We start from the raw sequence: 15,208 nt of genomic DNA on the forward strand, positions 1-15,208 counted from the left end.
CCGCTCTCCAGATATCAGTTATATTATACAGCAGTGACATCACCGCTCTCCAGATATCAGTTATATTATACAGCGGTGACATCACCGCTCTCCAGATATCAGTTATATTATACAGCAGTGACATCACCGCTCTCCAGATATCAGTTATATTATACAGCAGAGACATCACCGCTCTCCAGATATCAGTTATATTATACAGCAGTGACATCACCGCTCCCCAGATATCAGTTATATTATACAGCGGTGACATCACCGCTCTCCAGATATCAGTTATATTATACAGCAGTGACATCACCGCTCTCCAGATATCAGTTATATTATACAGCAGTGACATCACCGCTCCCCAGATATCAGTTATATTATACAGCAGTGACATCACCGCTCTCCAGATATCAGTTATATTATACAGCAGTGACATCACCGCTCTCCAGATATCAGTTATATTATACAGCAGAGACATCACCGCTCTCCAGATATCAGTTATATTATACAGCAGAGACATCACCGCTCTCCAGATATCAGTTATATTATACAGCAGAGACATCACCGCTCTCCAGATATCAGTTATATTATACAGCGGTGACATCACCGCTCTCCAGATATCAGTTATATTATACAGCAGTGACATCACCGCTCTCCAGATATCAGTTATATTATACAGCAGAGACATCACCGCTCTCCAGATATCAGTTATATTATACAGCAGAGACATCACCGCTCTCCAGATATCAGTTATATTATACAGCAGTGACATCACCGCTCTCCAGATATCAGTTATATTATACAGCAGAGACATCACCGCTCTCCAGATATCAGTTATATTATACAGCAGAGACATCACCGCTCTCCAGATATCAGTTATATTATACAGCAGTGACATCACCGCTCCCCAGATATCAGTTATATTATACAGCAGTGACATCACCGCTCTCCAGATATCAGTTATATTATACAGCACTGACATCACCGCTCTCCAGATATCAGTTATATTATACAGCAGTGACATCACCGCTCCCCAGATATCAGTTATATTATACAGCAGTGACATCACCGCTCTCCAGATATCAGTTATATTATACAGCAGTGACATCACCGCTCTCCAGATATCAGTTATATTATACAGCAGTGACATCACCGCTCTCCAGATATCAGTTATATTATACAGCACTGACATCACCGCTCTCCAGATATCAGTTATATTATACAGCAGTGACATCACCGCTCTCCAGATATCAGTTATATTATACAGCAGTGACATCACCGCTCTCCAGATATCAGTTATATTATACAGCACTGACATCACCGCTCTCCAGATATCAGTTATATTATACAGCAGTGACATCACCGCTCTCCAGATATCAGTTATATTATACAGCAGTGACATCACCGCTCTCCAGATATCAGTTATATTATACAGCACTGACATCACCGCTCTCCAGATATCAGTTATATTATACAGCGGTGACATCACCGCTCTCCAGATATCAGTTATATTATACAGCAGTGACATCACCACTCTCCAGATATCAGTTATATTATACAGCGGTGACATCACCGCTCTCTAGATATCAGTTATATTATACAGCGGTGACATCACCGCTCTCCAGATATCAGTTATATTATACAGCAGTGACATCACCGCTCTCCAGATATCAGTTATATTATACAGCGGTGACATCACCGCTCTCCAGATATCAGTTATATTATACAGCAGTGACATCACCGCTCTCCAGATATCAGTTATATTATACAGAGGTGACATCACCGCTCCCCAGATATCAGTTATATTATACAGCGGTGACATCACCGCTCTCCAGATATCAGTTATATTATACAGCAGTGACATCACCGCTCTCCAGATATCAGTTATATTATACAGCACTGACATCACCGCTCTCCAGATATCAGTTATATTATACAGCAGTGACATCACCGCTCTCCAGATATCAGTTATATTATACAGCAGTGACATCACCGCTCTCCAGATATCAGTTATATTATACAGCGGTGACATCACCGCTCTCCAGATATCAGTTATATTATACAGCAGTGACATCACCGCTCTCCAGATATCAGTTATATTATACAGCAGTGACATCACCGCTCTCCAGATATCAGTTATATTATACAGCAGTGACATCACCGCTCTCCAGATATCAGTTATATTATACAGCACTGACATCACCGCCCTCCAGATATCAGTTATATTATACAGCAGTGACATCACCGCCCTCCAGATATCAGTTATATTATACAGCAGTGACATCACCGCTCTCCAGATATCAGTTATATTATACAGCACTGACATCACCGCCCTCCAGATATCAGTTATATTATACAGCAGTGACATCACCGCTCTCCAGATATCAGTTATATTATACAGCAGTGACATCACCGCTCTCCAGATATCAGTTATATTATACAGCAGTGACATCACCACTCTCCAGATATCAGTTATATTATACAGCACTGACATCACCGCCCTCCAGATATCAGTTATATTATACAGCACTGACATCACCGCTCTCCAGATATCAGTTATATTATACAGCAGTGACATCACCGCCCTCCAGATATCAGTTATATTATACAGCACTGACATCACCACTCTCCAGATATCAGTTATATTATACAGCAGTGACATCACCGCTCTCCAGATATCCGTTATATTATACAGCAGAGACATCACCACTCTCCAGATATCAGTTATATTATACAGCAGTGACATCACCACTCTCCAGATATCAGTTATATTATACAGCACTGACATCACCGCTCTCCAGATATCAGTTATATTATACAGCAGTGACATCACCGCTCTCCAGATATCAGTTATATTATACAGCAGTGACATCACCGCCCTCCAGATATCAGTTATATTATACAGCAGTGACATCACCGCTCTCCAGATATCAGTTATATTATACAGCACTGACATCACCGCTCTCCAGATATCAGTTATATTATACAGCAGTGACATCACCGCTCTCCAGATATCAGTTATATTATACAGCAGTGACATCACCGCTCTCCAGATATCAGTTATATTATACAGCACTGACATCACCGCTCCCCGGATATCAGTTATATTATACAGCAGTGACATCACCGCTCTCCAGATATCAGTTATATTATACAGCACTGACATCACCGCTCTCCAGATATCAGTTATATTATACAGCGGTGACATCACCGCTCTCCAGATATCAGTTATATTATACAGCGGTGACATCACCGCTCTCCAGATATCAGTTATATTATACAGCAGTGACATCACCCCTCTCCAGATATTAGTTATATTATACAGCACTGACATCACCGCCCTCCAGATATCAGTTATATTATACAGAGGTGACATCACCGCTCTCCAGATATCAGTTATATTATACAGAGGTGACATCACCGCTCTCCAGATATCAGTTATATTATACAGAGGTGACATCACCACTCTCCAGATATCAGTTATATTATACAGCGGTGACATCACCGCTCTCCAGATATCAGTTATATTATACAGCGGTGACATCACCGCTCTCCAGATATCAGTTATATTATACAGCGGTGACATCACCGCTCTCCAGATATCAGTTATATTATACAGCAGAGACATCACCGCTCTCCAGATATCAGTTATATTATACAGCAGTGACATCACCGCTCTCCAGATATCAGTTATATTATACAGCAGTGACATCACCGCCCTCCAGATATCAGCTGTAACGGGTCCGGGAGGCGGAACCTCTGAGCTACTATACAAGGGGGCGGCCCTTGTAAGGGAGCGGGTGGCAGTCTCTGGGTGAACGGACAGGGAGTTACGGCAAGTGATCAGGGCAGTCTCTGGGTAAGGGGTAGGTACGACCTGTGATGGCAGAGCCTCCGGGTAGGCTAGCAGGCAGATGGTAGATGTGTGCTCCCAGGTGAGCAAGCGAGAGTCTCTGGAATAGCAGGTGGTCACGGCACGTGACGGCGGAACCTCCGGGCTGGCAGGTAGGTAGGTAACGGAGAAGCGCTCCCAGGTGAGCGGGCAAGAGTCTCTGAGATAGCTGGTGGTCACAGCACGTGACAACGGGACCTCCGGGCTGGCAGGCAGGTAGGTAACGGAGATGCGCTCCCAGGTGAGCGGGCAAGAGTCTCTGGAATAGCTGGTGGTCACCGCACGTGACAACGGGACCTCCGGGCTGGCAGGCAGGTAGGTAACGGAGATGCGCTCCCAGGTGAGCGGGCAAGAGTCTCTGAGATAGCTGGTGGTCACAGCACGTGACAACGGGACCTCCGGGCTGGCAAGCAGGCAGGCAGATAACGGAGAAGCGCTCCCAGGTGAGCGGCCAAGCTGGTCCATAGACAGACTGACCGGAGTAGTAAGGCAGACCGTCGGACCTCAGGCAAGCAGGCAGGTAGCTGATATGCGCTCCCAGGTGAGCGGGCAGGCTGGTCCTTTAGACAGACTGACAGGAGTAGTAAGGCAGACCGTCGGACCTCAGACTGGCAGACAGGTAACAAGTATTCAGGCAGGAATCAGGCAGGTAACTGGCAGGTAACTGGCAGGTAACTGGCAACGGGACCTGAGGGCTGAAGCACAGGTGAGACACAGGTGCAAACAACATTGCTCGGGCACCTCCATTTTGGAGGAGGTGCCTTATATATGATGAAGTCCTCCGGCCATTGGCCGGGGACTCTTTAGGGCGACGCGCGCGGCCCCTTTAAGAGGAGGGGAGCGCGCGCGCGCCCTAAGCACAGGGGCCGGGAAGGAGCGCGCGCTGAGAGCAGAGCAGGAGGAGGACGCCGGGACGCAGCGCGCGCTGACAGCAGAGCGGGGAGAGGACGCCGGGACGGAGCGCGCGCTGACAGCAGAGCGGGGAGAGGACGCCGGGACGGAGCGCGCGCTGACAGCAGAGCGGTGAGGGGAGCAGCGTCCCTGCCTAGCAGAGGGCAGGGACGCCAGCACTACAGTACCCCCCCCTTTAGGCCCCCCCTTTTTTAGGCCAGACAGAAATTTAGCTAGGATGAGAGGGGCATGGATATTCTCCCGGGGCTCCCACGTTCTCTCCTCAGGACCAAACCCCTTCCAATCTACCAAGAAAAAGGTCTTCCCTCTTACCCTTTTGGTGGCAAGAATGTTCTCTACCTCAAACTCGTCCTCAGCAGAAACCGGAGCAAGAGGCGTACCTGTAGACTTAGAAAAAGAGTTAAGTACCACAGGTTTGAGGAGAGATACATGGAAGGAGTTAGGGATCCGTAAGTTGGCCGGGAGTTTCAATTTATAGGCCACCGGGTTGATCTGACTGATAACCTCCAGTGGACCGATGAACCGAGGCCCCAACTTATAGGAAGGGATCTTGAGCCGGACATATTTGGACGAGAGCCAGACTTTATCCCCAGGACGGAATTGAGGAGGATCCAGACGTCCTTTGTCAGCGTGTCTTTTCATACGCTCGGATGACAGAAGGAGTGCGGACCGGGTACTCTCCCATATGGAGGAAGACTCGCTCTTGTGATTGTTGTACGAGAATTCGGCCCATGGCAGGAGATCCACCCAGTCAGAATGGTGAGCATTAACGAAGTGCCGGAGGTAACTGGTCAGGTTCTGATTGATCCGCTCCACTTGACCATTAGACTGTGGGTGGTAAGCGGAGGAGAAGTCCAGGGTGACGTCTAGCAATTTACAAGTGGCTCTCCAGAAACGAGAAGTGAACTGTACTCCTCGATCCGACACGATGTGACGGGGCAGGCCATGAAGACGGAAGATGTGGCGGATAAAGACTCTAGCCAGCTCGGGTGCAGACGGAAGACCTGGCAGGGGAATGAAGTGAGCCATCTTGGAAAAGCGGTCAGCGACCACCCAAATGACCGTACAACCGGCAGAGACGGGCAGATCAGTTACGAAGTCCATCGCTATATGCTGCCAGGGGGCAGCAGGTGCTGGCAGAGGAAGAAGGCGGCCGGCCGGCAGGTGTCTCGGAACCTTGTTGCGGGCGCAGGACACACAGGCAGAAACAAAGTCCATAACATCCTTGTGCAGGTTAGGCCACCAGTAGTGCCGGGTAATAAGCTGGAGGGTCTTTTTCTGACCGGCGTGACCAGCTAGTTTAGACGAATGACCCCAGTGTAGGATCCTCTCCCGATCAGGTACTGGTACGAACGTCTTACCAGGAGGAAGACGATTTAGACTCACGGGAGCCACCTGCATTACTCTGGCGGGATCGATGGGGCAGTCACATGGTCTATGAGGTGGTAATGTCTCTGCCTCCTCCATATCAAAGACATCAGCACAAGACCAATAAGGAATCGGAAGTCCAGGTAGATTAGCTGGGATAGGAGAGGGACGGACGGAATGGACGGGAACCAGACAGGTTTTATGACAGTCTTGTCCCCAGCGAAGGACTTCTCCTGTTTGCCAGTCAAGCACGGGTGCATGTCTCTGGAGCCAAGGCAGACCTAGCAAGAGGGCGTGAGAGAGTCCAGGCAGAACGTGAAGGGAGATACTCTCTGAATGCAGCATACCCACTTGCAGAGTAATGGATTCGGTGATGAATTGGATGGGGCGAGATAAGAGGCCCCCATCCACGGCAACAACAGACAAGGGTACAGCCAGAGGTTTGGTGGGGATGCGGTATTTCTCCACCAGGGACAGTGAAATAAGATTTCCGGCTGCTCCAGAGTCAAGTTGGGCTAGTTCGGAATAACGGTTCTCCCCGCAGATGATTGAGACAGACAGCAGCAGGGATGGAGAGGATTTATTTTTGTCTAGATCAAGTCCTCTGAGCGAACCTAGACACAGGCGTTCTCCCGACCTCTCCGGGCAGGCACGGATCCGATGCTCCTTACTGCCACAGTAGAAGCAGCTCCCCTCGGCACGGCGAAAGTCCTGACGGGATTTGACCATCTTGGTCTGGTCGACCTGCATAGGCTCAGGAGAGTGTACCTGGGGAGAAACGGAAGGAGTGACGGGTTTCAGAAAAGTAGGAACCAGACGTGGAAGCCCCTTTTCACGGGTGACCTCTTTGGCACGCTCCTGGAACCGTAGGTCAATCCGGGTGGCAAGAGTTATTAGGTCATCGAGAGTGGTAGGAATGTCCCGACCAGCAAGTTCATCTTTAATACGGCCGGACAGACCCTCCCAGAAGACGGATACCAGAGCTTCGTTATCCCAGGCCAGCTCCGAGGCAAGGGTACGGAACCGTATGGCATATTGACCCACGGTGAGGCTTCCCTGACGGAGGCGTAGCAAAGATGATGCGGATGAGGTCCTCCGTCCGGGTTCGTCGAAGGCTTTCCGGAAAGCCGTGAGAAAGGCAGGCAAGTCGGACACCAGGGGGTCTCCTCTCTCCCATAGAGGATTTAGCCAGGCCAGAGCCTCCCCGGTGAGATGGGACATGATGAATGCAATTTTGGCTCGGTCGGAGTTAAACTGGTGGGACAATAGTTCAAAATGCAGGGTGCACTGATTTATGAAGCCCCGAGCCAGGACGGAGTCGCCTCCGAAGCGAGGAGGTGCAGAGAGCCGGGGTCCGGAAAAGGATACCATGGTACTGGCCGTAGTTGCAGGATCAGACAGGGTGTTCAGGCGAGTATTAACATTCCGCAGATGACCCAGGATGGCCTCCTGTTGGGACTTCTGACGGGACAGTTCAAGACAGAGGTCCGAGAGCGAGGGAGCTTGGGTGCCACCGGGTTCCATGGCCCGAGCAAACTGTAACGGGTCCGGGAGGCGGAACCTCTGAGCTACTATACAAGGGGGCGGCCCTTGTAAGGGAGCGGGTGGCAGTCTCTGGGTGAACGGACAGGGAGTTACGGCAAGTGATCAGGGCAGTCTCTGGGTAAGGGGTAGGTACGACCTGTGATGGCAGAGCCTCCGGGTAGGCTAGCAGGCAGATGGTAGATGTGTGCTCCCAGGTGAGCAAGCGAGAGTCTCTGGAATAGCAGGTGGTCACCGCACGTGACAACGGGACCTCCGGGCTGGCAAGCAGGCAGATAACGGAGAAGCGCTCCCAGGTGAGCGGGCAAGAGTCTCTGGAATAGCTGGTGGTCACCGCACGTGACAACGGGACCTCCGGGCTGGCAAGCAGGCAGATAACGGAGAAGCGCTCCCAGGTGAGCGGGCAAGCTGGTCCTTTAGACAGACTGACAGGAGTAGTAAGGCAGACCGTCGGACCTCAGACTGGCAGACAGGTAACAAGTATTCAGGCAGGAATCAGGCAGGTAACTGGCAGGAAACTGGCAGGTAACTGGCAGGTAACTGGCAACGGGACCTGAGGGCTGAAGCACAGGTGAGACACAGGTGCAAACAACATTGCTCGGGCACCTCCATTTTGGAGGAGGTGCCTTATATATGATGAAGTCCTCCGGCCATTGGCCGGGGACTCTTTAGGGCGGCGCGCGCGGCCCCTTTAAGAGGAGGGAAGCGCGCGCGCGCGCGCCCTAAGCACAGGGGCCGGGAAGGAGCGCGCGCTGAGAGCAGAGCAGGAGGAGGACGCCGGGACGGAGCGCGCGCTGACAGCAGAGCGGTGAGGGGAGCAGCGTCCCTGCCTAGCAGAGGGCAGGGACGCCAGCGCTACATCAGCTATATTATACAGCAGTGACATCACCGCTCTCCAGATATCAGTTATATTATACAGCAGTGACATCACCGCTCTCCAGATATCAGTTATATTATACAGCGGTGACATCACCGCTCTCCAGATATCAGTTATATTATACAGCAGTGACATCACCGCTCTCCAGATATCAGTTATATTATACAGCGGTGACATCACCGCTCTCCAGATATCAGTTATATTATACAGCGGTGACATCACCGCTCTCCAGATATCAGTTATATTATACAGCAGTGACATCACCGCTCTCCAGATATCAGTTATATTATACAGCAGTGACATCACCGCTCTCCAGATATCAGTTATATTATACAGCAGAGACATCACCGCTCTCCAGATATCAGTTATATTATACAGCGGTGACATCACCGCTCTCCAGATATCAGTTATATTATACAGCAGTGACATCACCGCTCTCCAGATATCAGTTATATTATACAGCAGTGACATCACCGCTCTCCAGATATCAGTTATATTATACAGGAGGTGACATCACCGCTCTCCAGATATCAGTTATATTATACAGCAGTGACATCACCGCTCTCCAGATATCAGTTATATTATACAGCAGTGACATCACCGCTCTCCAGATATCAGTTATATTATACAGCAGTGACGTCACCACTCCTCAGTGTATTTCTGTCTCTTGGTGCCCGGTCCGCAGTCCTGACTTCTCTGTGGAGTGTCGGGGGGCGTTGGGGGTCGGTGCAGACTTCAGCTCCTCCCGCTGCTGCCGCTCCTCCCGCTGCTGCCGCTCCTCCTTCTCTCCTCTCCTCCGCAGTCACTGCAGGGACATCGCTGATCATGTCGGTGCGGGAGGTCCAGGCTGCAGGTAGGACGGTGTCCGGGGATGCGGCTCCGGGGGCCGGTGCTCGGGACTGTCCGCTCCTCTGATGCTCTGCGCTGCGGGGACCGGTCCTGTACATATCCGGCGATAACGGAGGATGAGCTGTGATAACGGAATCATGTACGGGGGTGGTGGGCTGTTATGTGGGGGGCTGTGATGTTTCCCCTCAGTCTCCTCTATTCCCCCCGGGTGCAGCAGACACCGGGACACAGTAGCGGCCGCCGTCCTCCTCTGCGCTGTCATTGTGCCGCACGTGTCTCTTACCTGCTGACTGTCTCCTGCAGGGAGGGTGCGGCTGCAGTGCGCAGGAGGAGAGCAGCCCGGGACCGGACCGGGGGCAACTAGTCCAGCACATCACCCCCTCCACCATACAGGACATTATATCCCCCTCCACCATACAGGACATTATATCCTCCTCCACCATACAGGACATTATATCCCCCTCCACCATACAGGACATTATATCCCCCTCCACCATACAGGACATTATATCCCCCCTCCACCATACAGGACATTATATCCTCCTCCACCATACAGGACATTATATCCTCCTCCACCATACAGGACATTATATCCCCCTCCACCATACAGGACATTATATCCCCCCTCCACCATACAGGACATTATATCCTCCTCCACCATACAGGACATTATATCCTCCTCCACCATACAGGACATTATATCCTCCTCCACCATACAGGACATTATATCCCCCTCCACCATACAGGACATTATATCCTCCTCCACCATACAGGACATTATATCCTCCTCCACCATACAGGACATTATATCCTCCTCCACCATACAGGACATTATATCCTCCTCCACCATACAGGACATTATATCACCCCTCCACCATACAGGACATTATATCCCCCTCCACCATACAGGACATTATATCCCCCTCCACCATACAGGACATTATATCACCCCTCCACCATACAGGACATTATATCCTCCTCCACCATACAGGACATTATATCCTCCTCCACCATACAGGACATTATATCACCCCTCCACCATACAGGACATTATATCACCCCTCCACCATACAGGACATTATATCCCCCTCCACCATACAGGACATTATATCCTCCTCCACCATACAGGACATTATATCCCCCTCCACCATACAGGACATTATATCCTCCTCCACCATACAGGACATTATATCCTCCTCCACCATACAGGACATTATATCCCCCCTCCACCATACAGGACATTATATCACCCCTCCACCATACAGGACATTATATCCCCCTCCACCATACAGGACATTATATCCCCCTCCACCATACAGGACATTATATCCCCCTCCACCATACAGGACATTATATCCCCCTCCACCATACAGGACATTATATCCTCCTCCACCATACAGGACATTATATCCCCCCTCCACCATACAGGACATTATATCACCCCTCCACCATACAGGACGTTATATCCTCCTCCACCATACAGGACATTATATCCTCCTCCACCATACAGGACATTAAATCCTCCTCCACCATACAGGACATTAAATCCTCCTCCACCATACAGGACATTATATCCCCCCTCCACCATACAGGACATTATATCCCCCCTCCACCATACAGGACGTTATATCCCCCTCCACCATACAGGACGTTATATCCTCCTCCACCATACAGGACATTATATCCTCCTCCACCATACAGGACATTATATCCTCCTCCACCATACAGGACATTAAATCCTCCTCCACCATACAGGACATTAAATCCTCCTCCACCATACAGGACGTTATATCCCCCTCCACCATACAGGACATTATATCCTCCTCCACCATACAGGACGTTATATCCCCCTCCACCATACAGGACATTATATCCTCCTCCACCATACAGGACGTCAGGCTCCTCTGTCCTTTGTTTCCAGACAGGTTGTGATACTTGTGTATCTGAGCAGGACGTGATACCGTTCTCATCCCTATGTATGCGCGCAGCATGTGATCCTCTCTCCTATGTATCCCAGCTGGATGTAATAACAGTAATAATAATAATCTTTATATAGCGCCAACATATTCCGCAGCGCTGTACAATTCAGAGGTTCATATACAACAGTCATAAGTAACATAGAGACAAATCAATAATTCCTGCAAAAATAATGGCGCCCCTGCTGGTAGGAGCTGACAATCTACAATGAGGTGGGTGGACACAAGGGGCTTATTGACAATGCGATACATCCCCCCTCGATGTGCTCTGTATCTGAGCAGGATGTGATACACCTCATCCTCCTTTGTCCTGTGTATCTGAGCAGGATGTGATACACCTCATCCTCCTTTGTCCTGTGTATCTGAGCAGGATGTGATACACCTCATCCTCCTTTGTCCTGTGTATCTGAGCAGGATGTGATACACCTCATCCTCCTTTGTCCTGTGTATCTGAGCAGGATGTGATACCCTTCCTTTTCTCCCATGTATCCGGGCAGGACGTAATACCCCTAGTTTCACATCTTCTTTGCATATAAAAGTCTACACACCCTTGGTAAAATAATCCCACCAAGAAGAATCATTCCAGGACTTTTTGTTCCCTTTAATGTCGCCATAATCTGCACAAATCCACCGAGAAACAAACTGAAATAGTTCTGACATGGGAAAAAAAATTACAACACAACAATGATGTGGTTGCATAAGTGTAAGCACCCTCCTATGATCGGGGCTCAGAATCAGACGATCACATTCCCCCCATGTTACACAGTAGTCAGCGCTCGGCCACCGTCATTATTATTATTATTAATATTTATTATTATAGCACCATTTATTCCATGGCGCTTTACATGTGATCGGGGTATACATAGCAGATACACTTACAGTAATCATGAACAATACAAGTCAGCGACTGGTACAGGAGGAGCGAGGACCCTGCCCGCGAGGGCTCACAATCTACAGGGGATGGGTGAGGATACAGTAGGTGAGGGTAGAGCTGGTCGTGCAGCGGTGTGGAGCGAGGACCCTGCCCGCGAGGGCTCACAGTCTACAGGGGATGGGTGAGGATACAGTAGGTGAGGGTAGAGCTGGTCGTGCAGCGGTGTGGAGCGAGGACCCTGCCCGCGAGGGCTCACAGTCTACAGGGGATGGGTGAGGATACAGTAGGTGAGGGTAGAGCTGGTCATACAGCGGTATGGTGGAGAGAGGAGCCTGCCCCCGAGGGCTCACAGTCTACAGGGGATGGGTGAGGATACAGTAGATGAGGGTAGAGCTGGTCGTGCAGCGGTATGGTGGAGCGAGGACCCTGCCCGCGAGGGCTCACAGTCTACAGGGGATGGGTGAGGATACAGTAGGTGAGGGTATAGCTGGTCGTGCAGCGGTATGGTGGAGCGAGGACCCTGCCCGCGAGGGCTCACAGTCTACAGGGGATGGGTGAGGATACAGTAGGTGAGGGTAGAGCTGGTCATACAGCGGTATGGTGGAGAGAGGACCCTGCCAGCGAGGGCTCACAGTCTACAAGGGATGGGTGAGGATACAGTAGGTGAGGGTAGAGCTGGTCGTGAGAGGGATGGTGGAGAGAGGAGCCTGCCCCCGAGGGCTCACAATCTACAAGGGATGGGTGAGGATACAGTAGGTGAGGGTAGAGCTGGTCGTGCAGCGGTATGGTGGAGCGAGGACCCTGCCCGCGAGGGCTCACAGTCTACAGGGGATGGGTGAGGATACAGTAGGTGAGGGTAGAGCTGGTCGTACAGCGGTATGGTGGAGCGAGGACCCTGCCCGCGAGGGCTCACAGTCTACAGGGGATGGGTGAGGATACAGGAGGTGAGGGTAGAGTTGGTCGTGCAGCGGTATGGTGGAGCGAGGACCCTGCCCGCGAGGGCTCACAATCTACAAGGGATGGGTGAGGATACAGTAGGTGAGGGTAGAGCTGGTCGTGGAGCGGTATGGTGGAGCGAGGACCCTGCCCGCGAGGGCTCACAATCTACAGGGGATGGGTGAGGATACAGTAGGTGAGGGTAGAGCTAGTCGTGCAGCGGTATGGTGGAGCGAGGACCCTGCCCGCGAGGGCTCACAGTCTACAAGGGATGGGTGAGGATACAGTAGGTGAGGGTAGAGCTGGTCGTGCAGCGGTATGGTGGAGCGAGGACCCTGCCCGCGAGGGCTCACAGTCTACAAGGGATGGGTGAGGATACAGTAGGTGAGGGGAGAGCTGGTCGTGCAGCGGTATGGTGGGGCGAGGACCCTGCCCGCGAGGACTCACAGTCTACAAGGGATGGGTGAGGATACAGTAGGTGGGGGTAGAGCTGGTCGTACAGCGGTATGGTGGACTGAGGACCCTGCCCGCGAGGGCTCACAGTCTACAGGGGATGAGTGAGGATACAGTAGGTGGGGGTAGAGCTGGTCGTGCAGCGGTATGGTGGAGCGAGGACCCTGCCCGCGAGGGCTCACAGTCTACAAGGGATGGGTGAGGATACAGTAGGTGAGGGTAGAGCTGGTCATGCAGCGGTATGGTGGAGAGAGGACCCTGCCCGCGAGGGCTCACAATCTACAGAGGATGGGTGAGGATACAGTAGGTGAGGGTAGAGCTGGTCATGCAGCGGTATGGTGGAGCGAGGACCCTGCCCGCGAGGGTTCACAGTCTACAGGGGATGGGTGAGGATACAGCAGGTGAGGGCAGAGCTGGTCATGCAGCGGTATGGTGGAGCGAGGACCCTGCCCGCGAGGGCTCACAATCTACTGGGGATGGGTGAGGATACAGGAGGTGAGGGTAGAGCTGGTCGTGCAGCGGTATGGTGGAGCGAGGACCCTGCCCGCGAGGGCTCACAGTCTACAAGGGATGGGTGAGGATACAGTAGGTGAGGGTAGAGCTGGTCGTGGAGCGGTATGGTGGAGCGAGGACCCTGCCAGCGAGGGCTCACAATCTACAAGGGATGGGTGAGGATACAGTAGGTGAGGGTAGAGCTGGTCGTGTTGAGGTATGGTGGAGCGAGGACCCTGCCCGCGAGGGCTCACAGTCTACAGGGGATTGGTGAGGATACAGTAGGTGAGGGGAGAGCTGGTCGTGCAGCAGTATGGTGGAGCGAGGACCCTGCCCGCGAGGGCTCACACTCTACAGGGGATGGGTGAGGATACAGTAGGTGAGGGCAGAGCTGGTCGTACAGCAGTATGGTGGAGCGAGGACCCTGCCCGCGTGGGCTCACACTCTACAGGGGATGGGTGAGGATACAGTAGGTGAGGGTAGAGCTGGTCGTGCAGCGGTATGGTGGAGCGAGGACCCTACCCGCGAGGGCTCACAGTCTACAAGGGATGGGTGAGGGTACAGTAGGTGAGGGCAGAGCTGGTCGTGCAGCGGTATGGTGGAGCGAGGACCCTGCCCGCGAGGGCTCACAGTCTACAAGAGGTGGGTGAGGATACAGTAGGTGAGGGTAGGGCTGGTCGTGCAGCGGTATGGTGGACCGAGGACCCTGCCCGCGAGGGCTCACAGTCTACAGGGGATGGGTGAGGATACAGTAGGTGAGGGTAGAGCTGGTCGTGCAGCGGTATGGTGGAGCGAGGACCCTGCCCGCGAGGGCTCACACTCTACAGGGGATGGGTGAGGATACAGTAGGTGAGGGTAGAGCTGGTCATGCAGCGGTATGTTGGAGCGAGGATCCTGCCCGCGAGGGCTCACAGTTTACAGGGGATGGGTGAGGATACTGTAGGTGAGGGTAGAGTTGGTCGTGCAGCGGTATGGTGGAGCGAGGACCCTGCCCGCGAGGGCTCACAGTCTACAGGGGATGGGTGAGGATACAGTAGGTGAGGGCAGAGCTGGTC

At 51.9% G+C, this 15,208-nt stretch overlaps 1 protein-coding gene across 1 annotated transcript in view; it reads left to right on the top strand.

Moving 5' to 3' along the window:
* Window positions 1-9,274: 9,274 nt before the first annotated feature.
* The window catches only part of HSPA12A (heat shock protein family A (Hsp70) member 12A), a 160,933-nt gene continuing 154,999 nt past the window's right edge, over window positions 9,275-15,208 (top strand). The window contains 1 exon segment of the mRNA XM_073684614.1: window positions 9,275-9,426. Within this exon segment, the coding sequence (XP_073540715.1) occupies window positions 9,399-9,426 (28 nt within the window). The 5' untranslated portion in view covers window positions 9,275-9,398.

The sequence above is a fragment of the Phyllobates terribilis genome, unplaced genomic scaffold (genome assembly GCF_046119375.1).
Source record: "Phyllobates terribilis strain yellow unplaced genomic scaffold, ASM4611937v1 Scaffold_5__5_contigs__length_657084704, whole genome shotgun sequence".
NCBI lineage: Eukaryota > Metazoa > Chordata > Amphibia > Anura > Dendrobatidae > Phyllobates > Phyllobates terribilis.